Source organism: Loxodonta africana, chromosome 9, assembly GCF_030014295.1.
Source record: "Loxodonta africana isolate mLoxAfr1 chromosome 9, mLoxAfr1.hap2, whole genome shotgun sequence".
NCBI lineage: Eukaryota > Metazoa > Chordata > Mammalia > Proboscidea > Elephantidae > Loxodonta > Loxodonta africana.
Window position 1 is genome coordinate 5830711 of NC_087350.1, and position 19693 is coordinate 5850403.

General features: G+C 43.5%; 1 protein-coding gene across 1 annotated transcript; it reads left to right on the forward strand.

The window, feature by feature from the left end:
- The first annotated feature begins 1627 nt into the window (after positions 1-1627).
- Positions 1628-8530, forward strand: LOC100660232 (NUT family member 2D-like). The gene is given in 8 exon segments (XM_064290930.1): positions 1628-1643; positions 2377-2750; positions 2753-3087; positions 4479-4607; positions 5800-5939; positions 6960-7255; positions 7570-7686; positions 8045-8530. Coding segments are annotated over 8 exon segments (1893 nt in total).
- The last annotated feature ends 11163 nt before the right edge of the window (positions 8531-19693 follow it).

Here is a 19693-nt window from a genome sequence, read left to right on the forward strand (position 1 = left end):
GCATTTGATGACCATTCAATATCCCAGATGATCAAAATGGCCTGAAAGATTATGTATAATTGATGTGCTGGTTTGGTTTGGGCGCTGTGTTTCTATGTTTATGAAACCAAGATTCTAACTCTGACCTTCTGACTGCAAATTCACTTTCGTTCCTACAGGGTGAGTAAGTCATAATAGACAAGGATTTTTTTTTTTTTTTTTTACCTCTGTAGGTTTGCCAGATAAAATGCAGGCCACTTGTCAACTTCAAATTTTTGAGAAACAACGACTAATGTTTTTGTGGAGTCCTGTTGCTGCGGCGTTCTTGGAAGCGTGTCCCCATATTACACAGGTATTCCTTGGAGTCCTGTAGTTTTCTTGCTAAATCCAGCAAGCCTATTTCGCGGTAATTTGAAGCTTACAAAAATGTTGAAGTTCTCATTCTACAATCTAGGGTGTATGTAAGAATACAAATAGGATCATTGATCCAGAAAGGAAAAAAAAACTATAAACATACAAGCTTGCATTAATTTTAACGGAAAATATATATATACGGCACGGGGTATATCTATACAGGAACACACCTTAATTGTATAACGAAAAAAAGGAAACTGAAAGCACTTTCGGTAAATGAGCATAGCTTCTGTTAGTTACCCTCAGCACATACAATATTTTTGGAAAGAGGAAAAAGAAATAGAAAATGTCATCGATTTCCACTCAGATGGAGAATCTGGTTGCCAAGAAAAGGTGTGGGGGTTGGCGGAGGCGTTGCCACTGTACAATCTATCTGGAACTGTTTGACTTTTCAGAGGTATCTTTCTTTAATTACTGAATTACAGTCATTGTTAGGGATAAGATACTTGAATATGAATGTACAATATAATAACCTGAGAAACAACAGGAATCTACTTCTGGTCATGGAATTACAGGCTGTTGGCCTTCCTTTAATACAGTGGGGCTTTCCAGGAAAAAGGATCATGAGTAAGGCTGGCCATGCTCCAGCCCCCAGTTTTCAGTAATGAGTCGGTGTTCAGGGACCCAAGGACTGCTTCCTAAACAATAATGGATACGATACTGTATACACACACACACCAAACACAATGGAACTTCTCAGAAAACCCTAATTTCAAACACTCAGATTCCTTGTCTCTATAAAGACCCCACCTTCCATTAGACAAAGTGTCCTGAATTTTGCTCATGAAGTACTGGTGACCTTGTAATTCAAGAACCTACCACCTAGAGTTGGAGAACAGGGTGGCTGTAGGGGCACAAAACTAGGTATGTTGATAAGAATTGAAGTCTAGAGTAGAGCCTTTGTGCTCTGGATCTAAGAAAGAACCGACAAATGGCCAGAAGAGGTTCACATGATTTGTGTTGTCAACTGTAATTTGAAGGAAACATGTAGCTTTTGCCTACCTGTCAGATCCCTTTCATGGAATGTCTCCTCATCCCAACCTGCCCTCCACCCCTCCCCCTGTAGAATGTCTGGAGTCCTACATTCTACTCCTGTTTAGATTCAAACTTTTCCCTCCTTTTCTTGGATCCATGAGCATCTGTTGGAGTCAGATCATGCTCTGAGTCCAGGACGTGGCGATTTCACATGCTGAAGGCTGCCAGACAGCTGTGGTCAGGGCCCAAGCCTGTAGAGATGTCTTCAGGAGGGGGTAGGCCAGGAGGGGAGGGGGTGTGTTATTAGATTCCTGACACCCCTCCAACCTTTGGGAATTCAAGTTTGACACTTCCCCTGGGGACAAGCTGTCTGAGCAGGAATAAGAAGTGGACTCTTAACACCACCCGGAATATCCTACCTAGGAAGGCTTGAAGAGGCAGATTGTAAAAATGAGACAGGGTGTTGGGGAAAGAAGGAAAGAGGTTTTGTAGCGGACATCATGAAAAGAAACACTCAGGAGGAGATGGGGAAAACACTCACTTAAAGACTCACTCCTTCAAGAAAATCTAGAGGACACTTTCTACTTCAGAAAGTCCCTGCCCTGCTAGTGAGCCTGCTGGGGGCATTTCGGACAGAGTGGATGTCAACCCTTTTCCATGGGTTGAAAACAGCTTATGAGAGTGGCAGCCTGTCTGCCTGGGATTCCTGATACAGGTTCTGTGAGACAGTGACAGTTTGGGCCTCTTACTTCTTGGTAGAGAGAGGTCTGGGAGTCTGGTTGAACTCCTCACATGTTCTCTAGCAGTAAAGTTCTCAACTGGAAGGAAGGAACATCTAATTCAATCGCAGGATTTTTTGCAGTCTTCACCAGTTCCCTCTTCCATACTGCTGCCCATCACTCGAGATTCATTGTGTTGATTGCCAGTGACCTGGCAGGGAATTCGGATGACCTAACACTTGGTTGCCTTTCCTCCACCTCCATTTACCCTTTTCCTTTGTCTCAACAGCAACTCCAGTGCTGGGACCGGATATGGCCATGAATCCTGGTGCCTCCATGTCTCCTTTCACTGCACTGCCCTTTCCCCCACACACTCCTGGACCTCCACAGCAAACACCCTGGATGCAACAGCCACTGCCCCTCATGACTTCACCATGCCTTCCAGGCACCCCTCTTGGGCTCTCTGCTTTCCCCAGGACACTTCTTGTGCTGAGCACTGGGGATTCTGGCCCCAGTGGGGCCAGGCCTGCAAAGGTCATTTTTCAAGTGAGGACAGAAGGGAGTTCAGCAGAGCTCCCTGGAATTCAGACCTTCATCATGGGGCAGACCCGACTTAATTGGAGTGCCCCAGGGGCTCCCAGTGGGGCAGTTGAGCATGCCCCAACCCTTTTGTGGAAGCGTCTGCTGTGATCCCTGCCACTTCTGTTGTGGCTACTCAGGCTTGTAGGGGAGTTTGCTCCCCAGCTCTTTCTCTTCAAGCTCCACCACCAGCTGCCCAGCTGGCCTCCATTTTCCCCCAAGTGAAGGCTTGCTCAGGCCAACATGCTTCTTCTGGGGAGAAAAGCCTGGCCGCCACACAATCCAGGCCTTCACTGGATGACTCCTCCTGTAATCCCCAGAGTGTTTACCAGAACTACCGACGTTGGCAATGCTTCAAGTCTCTGGCCCGGAGGCACCATCCCCAAAGCCCTGATACAGAAGCTCTTTCCTGCTTTCTCATGTGAGTACGCTAATCAGTGGGGACAGCTGAGATTATCCTGCAGCTTTCAAACAAAGAGATCTTGGGGAGACACAATGGAGGTTAGGCTCTTTAATAACACTTGAGAGAAGGTCATGAGGGTGATGGGATATGTTATGAGAAGATATATTCCCGATAATATTAAACACACCTCCCCCCTGTGTACAACACATTCAGGTATCTTGTCTCAACTGATGCTGACCACCTTGTATGTGAAGTCAATCTTTATATAGGAATAGTTACCTTAACAATTATTTACAAGAGACTAAACACTGCGGTTTTTTTTTAAACACTGCGGTAGAAATCCTGGTAGCATAGTGGTTAAGTTCTATGGCTGCTAACCAAAACGTCAGCAGTTCGAATCCACCACCCCTCCTCAGAAACACTATGGGGCAGTTCTACTCTGTCCTGTAGTGTCACTATGAGTTGGGATCAACCCAATGCCAAAGGGTTTGGTTTTGGTTTTTTTAAACACTGTGGTAAAGTGAAGAGCCATGATGTGAATTTTGGTCTCAGATCAGAAACTACATTCTTCCACTGGTCTTTCCCTTCCAACATAGGAGCTGAGCATATTTTGGCCATTGCCTCAGGAGACGTGAAACGGGCAAGGCCTAGGACAACCACTTTAAGTTTACTCCCACCCTCATTCCTCTGGAGAATTCCACTTACAACAGGGAGGTGGTAGAGTATGCACAGTGGTGAAAGGCTTGGGCTCTGTCCTCCTTAGATTTGTAATCCTGAGCAAGGCATTGTACATCTTCAGCCTAGAGTATCTCATCAAATAAGGAGACAATTTCAGTTCATTAACAGGAGAGCTAAGAAGACGATATGACCTAATATATGAAGTGTAGTCCATAAAAAGTACCCACAAGAGCAAAACTGTCCCAGGTACAGTGTATGTAAGTGGAAATTGGCAATGAAGTGCAGGGTCATGGGCTTCTGTGAATGAAAGGCAGAGTGATTAGTCACGTAGGAAGCTTTGTCTTTTCAGAGCAGAGCCTACATCTCTCTCAACCCTGAGCTTCCCAACAGGTCAATCAATATGGAACTCTAATCACATTCACAGGATGTTTTTCCACATACATGTCGCTCTCATTGGCTGAAAGACTGAAGGCATCTTCTTCCCTCCCCCACTCCCCAGCACTCGCCCAGGAATAAAGACAGAGTCCACTAAACCCAAATTTCCAGAAGTCTTAGGGATTCCCTGGATTCCGAAACAGCCAATGGAGGCAAAAGCACTTGAAATGTAAAACACCGGAAGAGGGACTGTCATGGACAAATAGCAAGATAGATGTGATGATGGGTAGGGGTGGGGTCAAGATGGGGATGGAATATGTACTTGTCGAAAGTTACTGACATGCATGGGTATTTAGCCCAGTCCTGCGATCCCTGGCTAGACTGAAGCCCACCATGACCCTGGAGGAGGGACTCTGGCGGTCTGTACAGGAATGGCAGCGCAAAAGCAATTTTGACCGGATGATCTTCTATGAGATGGCAGAAAAGTGAGTCCATGGCATCCTGGCCCTGTTGGGACTGAGTGATGAGGTGTGAATGAAGAGGGAGGGTTGGTACAAATCACAGGGGCTGTGTGAGGAGGAGGTGTACACGTGGAAAGGGCTCCTGGTTCCCTGATGATCCCGCTCTACCCTCAGACAACTTCTACCACCACATTCACTGCTTGGAGTTTTCTGTTCTACGTTCTTTAAGATACTCACCCTTCTACATGTTGGTTTTGGGGATGCCCTGAAACTGGAGTGTTAAGACAGAATGGGGATAAACACTGTGGATACCCATGGAGATATAGTCCAAGCTGTGGACTCTCTGCAGTGAGGGGATATGCTGTACCAGACAAATTCCTGCTTGTCTCAGTGTCCATATAACAGGGAATTTGGGGCCACTCTTCCTCATGACAACTGGTACGAAAGTGTTCTACAACCATCCAAGAATGGCCCAGGCTGGAAAGATGTGTCCAGGGGAAGGCAGAAACTCAGTCACCCGTTGGACGTCTTTCCGTCCCTCATTGCCTTTCCTCCCTTGGTTAAAAAAAAAAAAAAAAAAATCAGAGGAGGAGGCTGAGGCTTTTGTGAAAGCTCACATTCCACCTTTTTCCAAATGACCCTTGGACCACTTGCCGACCTGTTTTATATCCCAAGGCCTCAAAGCTTCAGACTAGGACCGGGACTCTAGGAACTAGTTCTTGGTGTTATCTGCAATGAACTTCATCCAATTCCAGGTTCAGGCTATCACTTCTACTGTGTGTGTTTTAGGGAAGCGCAGGAGAGGCTTGGAGAACGGTGTGCATGAGTGGGTCCTGCTGTGTGTCATGTAGGTCTGATTCAATTCAACCAATCAGTGTTAGCGTTGTGGTGTGCCATCAGGTGCTAAGGGTATGGAAAGGTCGTGAGGACCATGGCTTTGCAAGGAGGAGCTTCCAAGAAGGCATGGCTCATTTCCTTCACAACCTTCCTATATTATGATGAGTTGTGCTGCAGGTGAAGGGATGATGTGGTGAACATGTAAGGACCCCAAACCTTGTTTGTGCCTCCTGGGAAATGGACTTACTGGGCACCTGGACAGGTCATTGAAGGCACATCTTTCTCCACTGTGCCATAATTGGTTGTTGCCTGGCCCTGGGGCTCCTGGTGCATCTTGCCTTCTCCTCAGCACAGCCTGTGCCTCCCTCACCCTTGTCAGGTTCATGGAGTTTGAGGCAGAGGAGGAGTTAGAGATTCAGACGTTGCAGCAGAGGAATGCGTCTGTCTGCCTGCTTCCTCCAGCTCCACGCAATCTTGATCCTCACGGGCCTTCATCCACTGTGGTTGGCCAGCGTACAGGTAAGGCTAAGCAAGTACAACAGGAGCTAAGGGCCAGGGGTCAAAGGACTGGTTATGTTGGGAGAAGGCATTGTCTTCACATGTGGTACTTTTCCTTCAAGAGGGGGCAATGGCTATTTCTATCAGCAGAGACTGCCAGATGCCTGGGGTCTCCGCTACTCTTCATTACACACTAGTAGTGAGATGGTCACATTTTATAACTACAGTCTCACATGGATTATCAAAGGTGGGCTCCAATATGTAATTAGCTTTAAGTGTGGGTCTCAATGAGAAGTCTTTTTGAAAAAGAAGTAGTTTAAAGTTTCCCTACAAGATGACTCTCTTGGGCCGTCTGCCTCTCACATCTTCTCTCACAGTGTTTGTGGCTTCAGGTGTACCTGCCCTAACAGGATCCACTTCAGTGTCTCCATAATTCTGCCTTTACAACATGTGGTTGGGTGGTGCCTTAGTTATGTAGTGTTGCTATAACAGAAATACCACAAGTGGAGGGTCATGCAAAACCGAAATTTATTCTCTCACAGTCTGGGAGGCTAGAAGTCTGAATTCAGGGTACCAGCTCTTGGGGAATGCTTTTACTCTCTGTTGGTTCTCGGGCAAGGTCCTTGTCATCAATCTTCCCCATGTTTAGGGGCTTCTCAGCACAGGGACCTCGAGTCCAGAGGACGGGCTTCAAGCTGTGCACTTCTTTCTTGGTGGCATGAAGTTCCTTTCCTCTCTGCTTTTTTCTCTCTTTTCCATTTCAAAAGAGATTGACTGAAGATACAATCGAATCCTGTAGACTGAGGCCTGCTTCATTAACACCACTGCCTATAATCCTGCTTCATTAACATGATAGAGGTTAGGATTTACAACACATAGGATAATCATATCATATCCCAAAATGGTGGACAACCACACAATACTGGGAGTCATGGACTAGCCAAGGTGACACACATTTTGGGGACACAATTCAATCTGTAACAGGTGGAAAGAGCCAGAATTTGCTGCCACATAAACATCCTCTTTCCAACCCCTTTATAGTGTTCATTCCAAAGAAGGGAGGTTCCATGGCACAGCCCCCTAAGCAACATCAATACAGACCCCAGCACCCTTGGAAGACCAAGTGGTCCCATGAAATTCCCCCTGAAGCTGTCAAACAGTATGTTGAGATCATGGAAGATCTCCTTGGAACTGCCCATTCAGCCACTGTGGAGCCAGATGGAAAATATGAAGAAGAAGAATATGAGCAACAACAGGAAGAGGATGAGCTGTACCCAGACCCAGGACTCCTGAGCTACACTGACAAGCTGTGTGCACAGGAAGCATTTATCGAGAAGGTGGGCCAGGACCTCAGATTTGGTGTCTGTGGGTTCTGTACTTTTGGCATTCCAGCCACCAAACATCTGGAGTTTTATCCCAGACATCGTAACTAAGCTCAGTTACTTCCTCCATGATCAATGTGTATGTCCTTTTCTTGTGTGTATATCTGTGTGTGTATGAGTGTCTGCATATGTGTAGGTTGGGGCGGTGATATTTGAATACATACTGGATGCAAATTCGAGAGGAAGATTATTGATTGTCTTCTAGATCCTCTAAATCAGTGTTTACTCCTTGTCAAGGATGTTCACAGGCCTCCTCCTTCCATTATCAGGTAGAAGCAGTTATTCACCCTCAATTCCTGGAAATGTTACTATCACCAGAATCACAGGTAGATCCCCTGTCCTTAAGGCAGGAGCTGGAGGAAGAGGAAAGACTCACTCTCACTCAGGTAAACCAGAGGAGGAAGGGAGAATCATAACATGAAACCCACAGGATTTCATCTAACCCGACAGTGCCTTGGCTGTCATGGCTTCTGGGGAAGGCCAGCTCCAGGTGTGGGAGCAGGTACAGAATGAGGAGGTAAGAGATAATGGAGTGACCAAGAGGAGTGGAGTGGTAAGGCATTGCGGTTGGGAAAACCACACAAGAGGATGGAGAGGCAGAGCTGCAGTACTAGTTATTGAAGGACACTTGTGTGACTGAATTCCCTAAATCCTGCACCAATACTATGGTCTCCACCACCCACTCAGCCATGTGTTCTCACAATCTGTACAGAATCAGTAATTATCCATTTTCCTTCCTTGCAGCTGGTGGAGAAGCGACTGCTGGAATTGAAAGGAAAAGTGCGTGTTGCGGCACCCCCAACTTACAGTGTGCCAATCAGGGAGTTGCCTTGTACAGAGTCTGGAAGCAGTCAAGACCTAGGAAGCACACATAACCACAACATCCAACTACAGATGAGAGAGAAAATGAGTACGAAAAAGTTGCATGCAGATGACCTGCCAAAAGATGGCAGGGGATACAGTAATCTGTCTAAGTCAAAACAACTTGCTGTCTTTACGTGGAGTCCAATGTCACAGGAACTTAAGTCTAAACAATCAGCTTCTCCTCAACGGGGTGCTAGTTGCACATTCCCTATATTGGCAAACAGAGAAACCTTAATGTCCTTAGAAGCCTCTCGTATTAGTGAAACACCTGGGAAACGAGAAAGGTCCAGCGAAGAAGAAGTGGAAGAGGAGGAACTCCCCAGCCTTGACTTCCTCTTGGCATCTCAAGAAAGCCTACTGCCCTAGAGTCTTTCCAGAGTCCTCTGCCTGCCTCCAGCATTCTGCACCATGGAGTTCGGGGTACCTCGGGAGCATCCCAGCTCCGATCTCCGGAGACAGTGAGTCTTAAACCTGGACATACAGCTGCCAAGTGTAAGATCCCAGCAAAGTCAGAGCTCCATCACTTGCTGCAAAGCGGCCCTACTCAGGGGCTGACCTTGGAGTCTCTGGGAGGCAACCCTTGACTGTGGGAGAGGTCTAACCCTCACTGCCTCTAAAAAGAAAGTGTGACCCTTCCACTCATGGAAAAAGGAAGAAGCATCTTCTTAGCCAGTAGTGAGCTCTCCTCTTCTATATGTCAGACCCTCAAGTTGGGGTCCCCTAAATAGATTAGGGTTGTCAACTCCTCCCCCATACTTATTAGGCTAATGCTCCTCTCCTGTCGCAGTGGTACCTCTTGGCTGTTGTGAGCTTGGGCAGGGTGCACGTGTACTTCCATGGTGGGAGATGAAGAACGGTAGATTTGCTTTAAAGAACAATCCTCTGTAAACTGGGATTAAAGACAGTTTTGTTGGAAGAAATTCTCACTGACTCTGTTTTCTTCTGGTCCTCCTCTGCTGCTGGATGGATTGTGGTGCTGTGAAAAGAAAAAGATACAGGTGTCCCCCGTTTTCCACATCCATATGTGACTGACCAGTTCTTTCCTCCAGCTTTACCTGATGTCCTCAGGATGCTCCTGGGGACAGTCTGGCTTTGGCCACTCACGGCTCACTGATAAATCACCAGTGATCACTTTCATCACCCATTTTTCACAAGCTGTGGCTTGGTTTGGGGAGCTTTCTGTGGGTATCCTATCAACATCTCTGTGTCTTAATGATCTGTTAATGGAATTTGCATTTCAACCTTTCAGCCTTCTTGGTCATTCACTAATGTTTCTGTAATTGAGCCTGGAGGCTGCAGTTTTCCTTAAGATGCTTTTTTAATGTTTCCTGGAAAGATGCCGGAAAACATTTCTTAAATGATCCTTAGCACACCCAGGGATTTTCCTGTGTGGTTTGACTTGACAGGATCAAGACTTGGCTTCTTGGGGACATGGCTTTCTGTTTCTCTGCATTTACTCTAAGAAGTGGTATCATGAATTCTCAAGAGGACTTCTAAATAAGCAATGGTAGTATGCTATTTCTGGTGAGGACAGGGCGAGACAGAATGTGTTGAAAATATATTTATGAGGATTTCTTTCGATAGTATGCATATGGGCTATGAAAATAGACAGAGAAGTTAGGAAGTCCCTTTGCCTTATTTCTGGATGGGAAAGAATCTCATTCAACTGAATTGGGAAGGTCCATCCTGCTGTGGTCAAGGGGACTGACCTCAGGTAACTTTGGAATCTTCCAGGGAGCATTCTATAAGTACTCTTCCCTTTCTTTACCAAATGATGACTGAAATTCTAGGGTTAAATTGATGTAGATTTAGTCTTACAATTACATTGTAAATAGTTCCTTACAAACAAGAGGAAACCTACCTTACAAAGCAATACAGCACAGGAAAAGCGGAGACTTGATGATGTTTATGGCAGACCTGGATGCCTGGAGTGTGCAAGACTAGATGTGGGCAGGGATGGTAGGAAGTGTTGAGAAGTATTGAGGTATTAGTCGTGTGACTGTTCGGGCACCTGCATAGACCCCATGTTCAGAGCAGCGGGTGTTCCAGTGTTTTGGCTTTTGGTGCCTGTAAGCTGCTTCATGAGTTGGGAAGTTCCTAATTGGGATCTGGATGGAGACCTCCGCAAATAAGATTCTGTTGGGGAAAAAAATCAAGACAAAGAAATGAGAATGAGGGGAGAGGACACCTCTGGTCTTTCCTCAGAATTCTCAAGTCCTTGCCCTCCAATCTGCACTTAGCTCATCAAATCCAGGTGTCCATGGCCTCATTCCCCAGCCCATTCCCCTCAGTAGCTCTGATTATCAACTTGGAAGCTCCCTGGAACTCACCAAAATTTCCTCCCAGCCGAATGCTTTTTTTTTTTTCTCCAAGTTCCAAATTCTAATATTATTCCAAGTGCCCGTGAATTTTCAGGAATCCCTTGCCCCACATTGTTCCTGGCCAACACCATGCAGGCACCTCGTAGAGTGTCCTCCTCAGCATAATCGGCAATCCTGGTGTATCCCAGGTATTTAGGGGAGTGTACACATCAAACATCGAAAGATAATGTGGTAAGTGAAGGACAGAGCCCTGGCTCCTCCATTCCCTTGTGTTGGACTTTACAAAACCCCCATAAATTCTCTACATTTCAGGATCTTCATTGGGAAAATAGCATAATCCTGTACAGCTCTTAGGATGTTTGGGATATTAAAGGAGTCATACAGCCGGTCCTTGCTGCCCAATGCTGTTGGCTCTAGGGACTGGGAGGCACTGTATATTCTCTGACCCCTGTCTTGGGTGGCTAGATGGAGTTGGGTGATACCACCAGCCCTCAGGCCCCTGAAGTGTGTGGATGAGGTCCCTGTTTAATGGGTAGGGCGACATCAAATGTCACGATTCTGCAACTACCCCTTGGCTGTTGCAGTTGAAAACAGGGTTCAAGTGTATGGCCTCATGGTGTTGAATTGGCCCACACAGGTACAGGCAGGGGTGAAGGGAGCTACATGTCCTCAGACCCTTTATGCCAGTGCCCAGGCAAAGGGGTAGCTCCTGGCCTGACTTCCCAGCTGAGGGGGCATGGTGAATTTTTATAGCCAAGAGACTAGTTTGGGTCCAGACAGCCCTGAGATCTGAGTTAGAGGCCTGGCAGTTCTTGAATACTGCCTGACTGGTGTCAGAGTGGACAGCGGGAAGTGGGGTCGGGTGCGGGGAGGGAAAATAGGCTCCTCTCCCTGTTAGCGTCTTGGATGGGGAGGGCTTATTTTGACTCCCACACAGTAGGCAGTAGGTTAGAAGCTTGCACTTAACTTTCTCAGGTCCAGTACCATTTCCATCCCGATCCGGAGGCTTCTGCAGACTCTCTGCTGCCCAGCCTCTCCTGACATGGTGAAACCTGTCCTGAATGCTACTGCTCTCCTCAGCCTGCCATGCACCAGCTGACCCAGCCAGCAGGGTGCTGGCAACCTCACAACTGGCACTTCTTTGCTGCTTCTGAACTGTCTCTCCTGCATCCTGCCACTCAGTCTAGCTCCTCACCTTTGTCTTGATGATCTGGGCTCCTACAGTGTCATATAGAATCCATTCACTTGTTTTTAATCTCTTGGATGTAAAAGGAACAACCGGAAGCATCTGACTATTTTGCCATCTCGGCCCTGCCTACTCCTTTTTTCTCTTTATAAAATTAAGGTGTGTTCCAATATATATATATATTTCCATTAGAATAATAAATTGAAACAAAGTCAATGTCCCCTATACGGGATCAATGATCCTATTTGTATTTCTTTAATCTAGAGTCTGTAATGATAACTTTCACATTCCCTTCAACTTCAAAGTCATCCCAAGAATAGACTTGCGAGGTTTAGCAAAGAAAATAAAGGCCTCCAAGGATTCCTCACATAATAGTGGGGATATATTTACAACAATATTAGTCCTTGTTTAACAGAAATTTGAAGTCAACAAGTGGCTTGTATTTTATCTGGAAAAACTACCAAGAGGCAGAAAACATTAAGCGGTTATGACTTACCCTCAGAAGAACAGACCTGAATTTGCAGTCAAAAGGCCTGAGCTTAAATCTTGGTTCCATACACATGAAACACAGCACCCAAACCAAACCAGCATACCAATTTCACAAAACCTCTACAGGACCTTTTGATTATCTGGGATATTGAATAGCCATCAAACACTCTTGAGCACGTAAACTTAGTGCGCAGAGAGCAGATGTAACGGTGAGGAAGGCAGAAAATCTTCCTCTCTGAAGAAAAAGTGCTTACAATGCTACAGCCCTAGGATCTTCAGTTGTTAGTTAGGGCCCCATGGCCCTGAAATCGGTGGGTATCGTGAGACCAATGCAAGATTCTACTCACACAAGTCAAATCCCCATCCACACACACACTCGCTCCCATCTATCTCCTAGCTGGCCATTCTGGGACATGAAGCCCTACTTCTCAGCTTCAGTCTTACCTGTCTCCATCACACAACCTTGCTTTTTGGAATCCAGGTTCATCAATGTATGTCCTCAATCATTGTGGGAACCGTGGTGTTAGCATCTTTAAACAAAGAATGTTTGTGTTCTTATTCATCATGAATACGATTTTCAGTGTATTATAGTGAAAATGATTGGAAAAAGCATTCATTTTGTTGTTATTTCCAGAGGCTTGGTAGAAAAACTGGTCTTGTGAGATGAGGGTGCTGACCGGAAGTGGTTGCAATAAGAAAAGTCATGTGAGACCAACTTTAATCCTGCTCTCACAGCAGCAGTGGTTTTTGGATGGGAGGGTATGGAGAAGGAGTGAGGCAGAGGAGGAGTGTTCCACACTGACAGCCTTCACACAAAAAATGTCCCTACTGGCACTAACAACCTTGGTGGTGTAGTGGTTAAGAGCTATGGCTGGTAATCAAAGCTCGGCAGTTTGAATCCACCAGGCACTCCTTAGAAACCTTATGGGGCAGTTCTACTCTGTCCTATAGGGTCACTATGACTCAGAATCCACACAAAGGCAATGGATTTTGGGACTAACAGAGTATCTTGTCCCTGTAGGAAGCCATTTCAATTCAAGAAGGAAATGTTGCAGAAAAAAGCAACAGCAGTCATGTTGTAGTGGAAAAGCAGAGACTTCCTCCAGAGAGGACAAGGGCTCTTCTCCCCTCTTCGCTACAATTATGTGAGAAAGTCATTCCATAATGTGGTCTTCTTGAACTGCCTCATGATTTCTGAGTTTTAGCTGAACTATAAACCTGATAAGACCCAAAGAATATTTCTATTTAGAGCATCTACAGTGTTTTCCCAGTCACTGTGAAAAGAGCACCTCCACGCAGCTTCTGCCTCTCTGGAAACTGCCCACCCCTTAATTCTCTGCAGCCAGGAAACAGCTTCTTTTTTTTTTTTTTTTTTACAGACTTGAAAATTCTATGGGGAGTTCTATTCTGTCCTAAAGAGTTGGTTGCTACCAGTCAGAATCAGCTTGATGTCTGTGGGTTGTGTAATACTCCGATTAAAAGGTATTGTCCTGGTGAATAGAAAAGCAAGACCTAACTACATGTTATCTAAAAGCAATTCACTTTGAATATAAGAAAACAGATAGGTTCCAGGTAAAAGAGGGAGTAAGCTATGTTGTGACAAACTTAAGAAAGCTGGAGAAGCTATGAAAATATCAGATAAAATATATTTCAGAGCAAAAATAGAAGGACATTTCATAGTGGTAAAGAGGTTAACTCATCAAGAAAACTTAGCAATCCTAATGAGTATGTACCTAATATATAGAGCTTCTGAAGCAAAAACTGACAGTTTTTAAAGAGGAGTAAAACCAAAAACCAAACCCGTTGCCATCGAGTCAATTTCGACTCATAGCGACGCTATAGTACAGAGTAGAACTGCCCCGTAGAGTTTACAAGGAGTGCCTGGTAGGTTCAAACTGCTGACTTTTTGGTTAGCAGCCGTAGCACTTAACCACTACTCCACCAGGGTTTCCTCGGAAGAACAGTTGTCTACCATTATAGTTGGCAATTTTTTTTTTTTAATAAACTTTTATTAAGCTTCAAGTGAACGTTTACAAATCCAATCAGTCTGTCACATATAAGTTTACATACATCTCACTCCCTACTCCCACTTACTCTCCCCCTCTTGAGTCAGCCCTTTCAGTCTCTCCTTTCTTGCCAATTTTTCCGGCTTCCCTCTCTCTCTATCCTCCCATCCCCGCTCCAGACAAGAGTTGCCAACACAATCTCAAGTGTCCACCTGATATAATTAGCTCACTCTTCATCAGCGTCTCTCTCCCACCCGCTGACCAGTCCCTTTCATTTCTGATGAGTTGTCTTCGGGGATGCTTCCTGTCCTGTGTCGACAGAAGGTCTGGGGAGCATGGCCACCGGGATTCCTCCAGTCTCAGTCAGACCATTAAGTTTGGTCTTTTTCTGAGAATTTGGGGTCTGCATCCCACTGATCTCCTGCTGCCTCAGGGGTCCTCTGCTGTGCTCCCTGTCAGGGCAGTCATCGATTGTGGCCGGGCACCAACTAGTTCTTCTGGTCTCAGGATGATGTAGGTCTCTGGTTCATGTGGCCCTTTCTGTCTCTTGGGCTCTTCATTGCCGTGTGAGCTTGGTGTTCTTCATTTTCCTTTGCTCCAGGTGGGTTGAGACCAATTGCTGCATCTTAGATGGCCGCTTGTTAGCATTTAAGACCCCAGACGCCACATTTTGCAGTGGGATGCAGAATGATTTCATAATAGAATTATTTTGCCAATTGACTTAGAAGTCCCCGCAAACCATGTTCCCCAGACCCCCGCGCTTGCTCCGCTGAGCTTTGAAGCATTCATTTTATCCCGGAAACTTCTTTGCTTTTGGTCCAGTCCAATTGAGCTGACCTTCCATGTATTGAGTGTTGTCTTTCCCTTCACCTAAAGCAGTTCTTATCTACTGATTAATCAATAAAAAACCCTCTCCCAGCCTCCCTCCCTCCCCCCCTCGTAACCACAAAAGTATGTGTTCTTCTCAGGTTTACTATTTCTCACGATCTTATAATAGTGGTCTTATACAATATTTGTCCTTTTGCCTCTGACTAATTTCGCTCAGCATAATGCCTTCCAGGTTCCTCCATGTTATGAAATGTTTCACAGATTCATCACTGTTCTTTATCGATGCGTAGTATTCCATTGTGTGAATATACCACAATTTATTTACCCATTCATCCGTTGATGGACACCTTGGTTGCTTCCAACTTTTTGCTATTGTAAACAGAGCTGCAATAAACATGGGTGTGCATATATCTGTTTGTATGAAGGCTCTTGTATCTCTAGGGTATATTCCTAGGAGTGGGATTTCTGGGTTGTATGGTAGTTCTATTTCTAACTGTTTAAGATAACGTCACATAGATTTCCAAAGTGGTTGTACCATTTTACATTCCCACCAGCAGTGTATGAGAGTTCCAATCTCTCTGCAGCCTCTCCAACATTTATTATTTTGTGTTTTTTGGATTAATGCCAGCCTTGCTGGTGTGAGATGGAATCTCATCGTAGTTTTAATTTGCATTTCTCTAATGGCTAATGATCGAGAGCATTTTCTCATGTATCTGTTGGCTGCCTGAATATCTTCTTTAGTGAAATATGTGTTCATATCCTTTGCCCACTTCTTGATTGGGTTGTTTGTCTTTTTGTAGTTGAGTTTTGACAGAATCATGTAGATTTTAGAGATCAGGCGCTGGTCCGAGATGTCATAGCTGAAAATTCTTTCCCAATCTGTAGGTGGTCTTTTTACTCTTTTGGTGAAGTCTTTAGATGAGCATAGGTGTTTGATTTTTAGGAGCTCCCAGTTATCGGGTTTCTCTTCATCATTTTTGTAATGTTTTGTATTCTGTTTATACCTTGTATTAGGGCTCCTAGGGTTGTCCCAATTTTTTTTTCCATGATCTTTATCGTTTTAGTCTTTATGTTTAGGTCTTTGATCCACTTGGAGTTAGTTTTTGTGCATGGTGTGAGGTATGGGTCCTGTTTCATTTTTTTGCAAATGGATATCCAGTTATGCCAGCACCATTTGTTAAAAAGGCTATCTTTTCCCCAGTTAATTGACACTGAGCCTTTGTCAAATATCAGCTGCTCATACGTGGATGGATCTATGTCTGGGTTCTCAATTCTGTTCCATTGGTCTATGTGTCTGTTGTTGTACCAATACCAGGCTGTTTTGACTACTGTGGCTGTATAATAGGTTCTGAAGTCAGGTAAGGTGAGGCCTCCCACTTTCTTCTTCTTTTTCAGTAGTGCTTTGCTTATCCGGGGCTTCTTTCCCTTCCATATGAAATTGGTGATTTGTTTCTCTATCCCCTTAAAATATGACACTGGAATTTGGATCGGAAGTGCGTTAAATGTATAGATGGCTTTTGGTAGAATAGACATTTTTACTATGTTAAGTCTTCCTATCCATGAGCAAGGTATGTTTTTCCACTTAAGTATTTCCTTTTGAATTTCTTGTAGTAGAGCTTTGTAGTTTTCTTTGTATAGGTCTTTTACATTCTTGGTAAGATTTATTCCTAAGTATCTTATCTTCTTGGGGGCTACTGTGAATGGTATTGATTTGGTTATTTCCTCTTCGGTGTTCTTTTTGTTGATGTAGAGGAATCCAAGTGATTTTTGTATGTTTATTTTATAACCTGAGACTCTGCCAAACTCTTCTATTAGTTTCAGTAGTTTTCCTGAGGATTCCTTAGGGTTTTCTGTGTATATAATCATGTCATCTGCAAATAGTGATAACTTTACTTCTTCCTTGCCAATCCGGATACCTTTTATTTCTTTGTCTAGCCTAATTGCCCTGGCTAAGACTTCCACCACGATGTCGAATAACAGCGGTGATAAAGGGCATCCTTGTCTGGTTCCCGTTCTCAAGGGAAATGCTTTCAGGTTCTCTCCATTTAGAGTGATATTGGCTGTTGGCTTTGCATAGATGCCCTTTATTATGTTGAGGAATTTTCCTTCAATTCCTATTTTGGTAAGAGTTTTTATCATGAATGGGTGTTGGACTTTGTCAAATGCCTTTTCTGCATCAATTGATAAGATCATGTGGTTTTTGTCTTTTGTTTTATTTATGTGATGGATTACATTAATGGTTTTTCTGATATTAAACCAGCCTTGCATACCTGGTATAAATCCCACTTGATCAGGGTGAATTATTTTTTTGATGTGTTGTTGGATTCTATTGGCTAGAATTTTGGTGAGGATTTTTGCATCAATGTTCATGAGGGATATAGGTCTATAATTTTCTTTTTTTGTAATGTCTTTACCTGGTTTTGCTATCAGGGAGATGGTGGCTTCATAGAATGAGTTGGGTAGTATTCCATCATTTTCTGTGCTTTGGAATACCTTTAGTAGTAGTGGTGTTAACTCTTCTCTGGAAGTTTGGTAGAACTCTGCAGTGAAGCCGTCCGGGCCAGGGCTTTTTTTTGTTGGGAGTTTTTTGATTACCATTTCAATCTCTTCTTTTGTTATGGGTCTATTTAGTTGTTCTACTTCTGAATGTGTTAGTTTAGGTAGGTAGTGTTTTTCCAGGAATTCATCCATTTCTTCTAGGTTTTCAAATTTGTTAGAGTACAATTTTTCATAATAATCTGAAATGATTCTTTTAATTTCATTTCGTTCTGTTGTGATGTAGTCCTTCTCATTTCTTATTCGGGTTATTTGTTTCCTTTCCTGTATTTCTTTAATCAGTCTAGCCAATGGTTTATCAATTTTGTTAATTTTTTCAAAGAACCAGCTTTTGGCTTTGTTAATTCTTTCAATTGTTTTTCTGTTCTCTAATTCATTTAGTTCAGCTCTAATTTTTATTATTTGTTTTCTTCTGGTGCCTGATGGATTCTTTTGTTGCTCACTTTCTATTTGTTCAAGTTGTAGGGACAGTTCTCTGATTTTCGCTCTTTCTTCTTTTTGTATGTGTGCATTTATTGATATAAATTGGCCTCTGAGCACTGCTTTTGCTGTGTCCCAGAGGTTTTGATAGGAAGTATTTTCATTCTCGTTGCTTTCTATGAATTTCCTTATTCCCTCCTTGATGTCTTCTATAACCCAGTCTTTTTTCAGGAGGGTGTTGTTCATTTTCCAAGTATTTGATTTCTTTTCCCTAGTTTTTCTGTTATTGATCTCTAGTTTTATTGCCTTGTGGTCTGAGAAGATGCTTTGTAATATTTCGATGTTTTGGACTCTGCAAAGGTTTGTTTTATGACCTAATATGTGGTCTATTCTAGAGAATGTTCCATGTGCGCTAGAAGAAAAAGTATATTTTGCAGCAGTTGGGTTGAGAGTTCTGTATAAGTCAATGAGATCAAGTTGGTTGATTGTTGTAATTAGATCTTCCGTGTCTCTGTTGAGCTTCTTACTGGATGTCCTGTCCTTCTCCGAAAGTGGTGTGTTGAAGTCTCCTACTATAATTGTGGAGGTGTCTATCTCACTTTTCAATTCTGTTAAAATTTGATTTATGTATCTTGCAGCCCTGTCATTGGGTGCGTAAATATTTAATATGGTTATGTCTTCCTGATCAATTGTCCCTTTTATCATTATATAGTGTTCTTCTTTATCCTTTGTGGTGGATTTAAGTCTAAAGTCTATTTTCTCAGAAATTAATATTGCTACTCTTCTTCTTTTTTGCTTATTGTTTGCTTGATATATTTTTTTCCATCCTTTGAGTTTTAGTTTGTTTGTGTCTCTAAGTCTAAGGTGTGTCTCTTGTAGGCAGCATATAGATGGATCATGTTTCTTTATCCAGTCTGTGACTCTCTGTCTCTTTATTGGTGCATTTAGTCCATTTACATTCGGGGTAATTATAGATAAATAAGTTTTTAGTGTTGTCATTTTGATGCCTTTTTATGTGTGTTGTTGACAATTTCATTTTTCCACATACTTTTTTGTGCTGAGGCGTTTTTCTTAGTAAATTGTGAGATCCTCATTTTCATAGTGCTTGACCTTATGTTAGTTGAGTCGTTACGTTTTCCTTGGTTTTTATCTTGAGTTATAGAGTTGTGTTATACCTTTTTGTGGTTACCTTATTATTTACCCCTATTTTTCTAAGTAAAAACCTAACTTGTATTGTTCTATATCGCCTTGTATCACTCTCCATATGGCAGTTCAATGCCTCCTGTATTTAGTCCCTCTTTTTGATTATTGTGATCTTTTACCTATTGACTTCCATGAGTCCCTGTTATGTGTATTTTTTTTTTAATTAATCTTAATTTGTTTGTTTTTGTGATTTCCCTATTTGAGTTGATATCAGGACGTTCTGTTTTGTGACCTTGTGTTGTGCTGATATCTGATATTATTGGTTCTCTGACCAAACAATTTCCTTTAGTATTTCTTGTAGCTTTGGTTTGGTTTTTGCAAATTCTCTAAACTTGTGTTTGTCTGTAAATATCTTAATTTCGCCTTCATATTTCAGAGAGAGTTTTGCTGGATATATGATCCTTGGCTGGCAGTTTTTCTCCTTCAGTGTTCTGTATATGTCGTCCCATTCCCTTCTTGCCTGCATGGTTTCTGCTGAGTAGTCAGAACATATTCTTATTGATTCTCCCTTGAAGGAAAC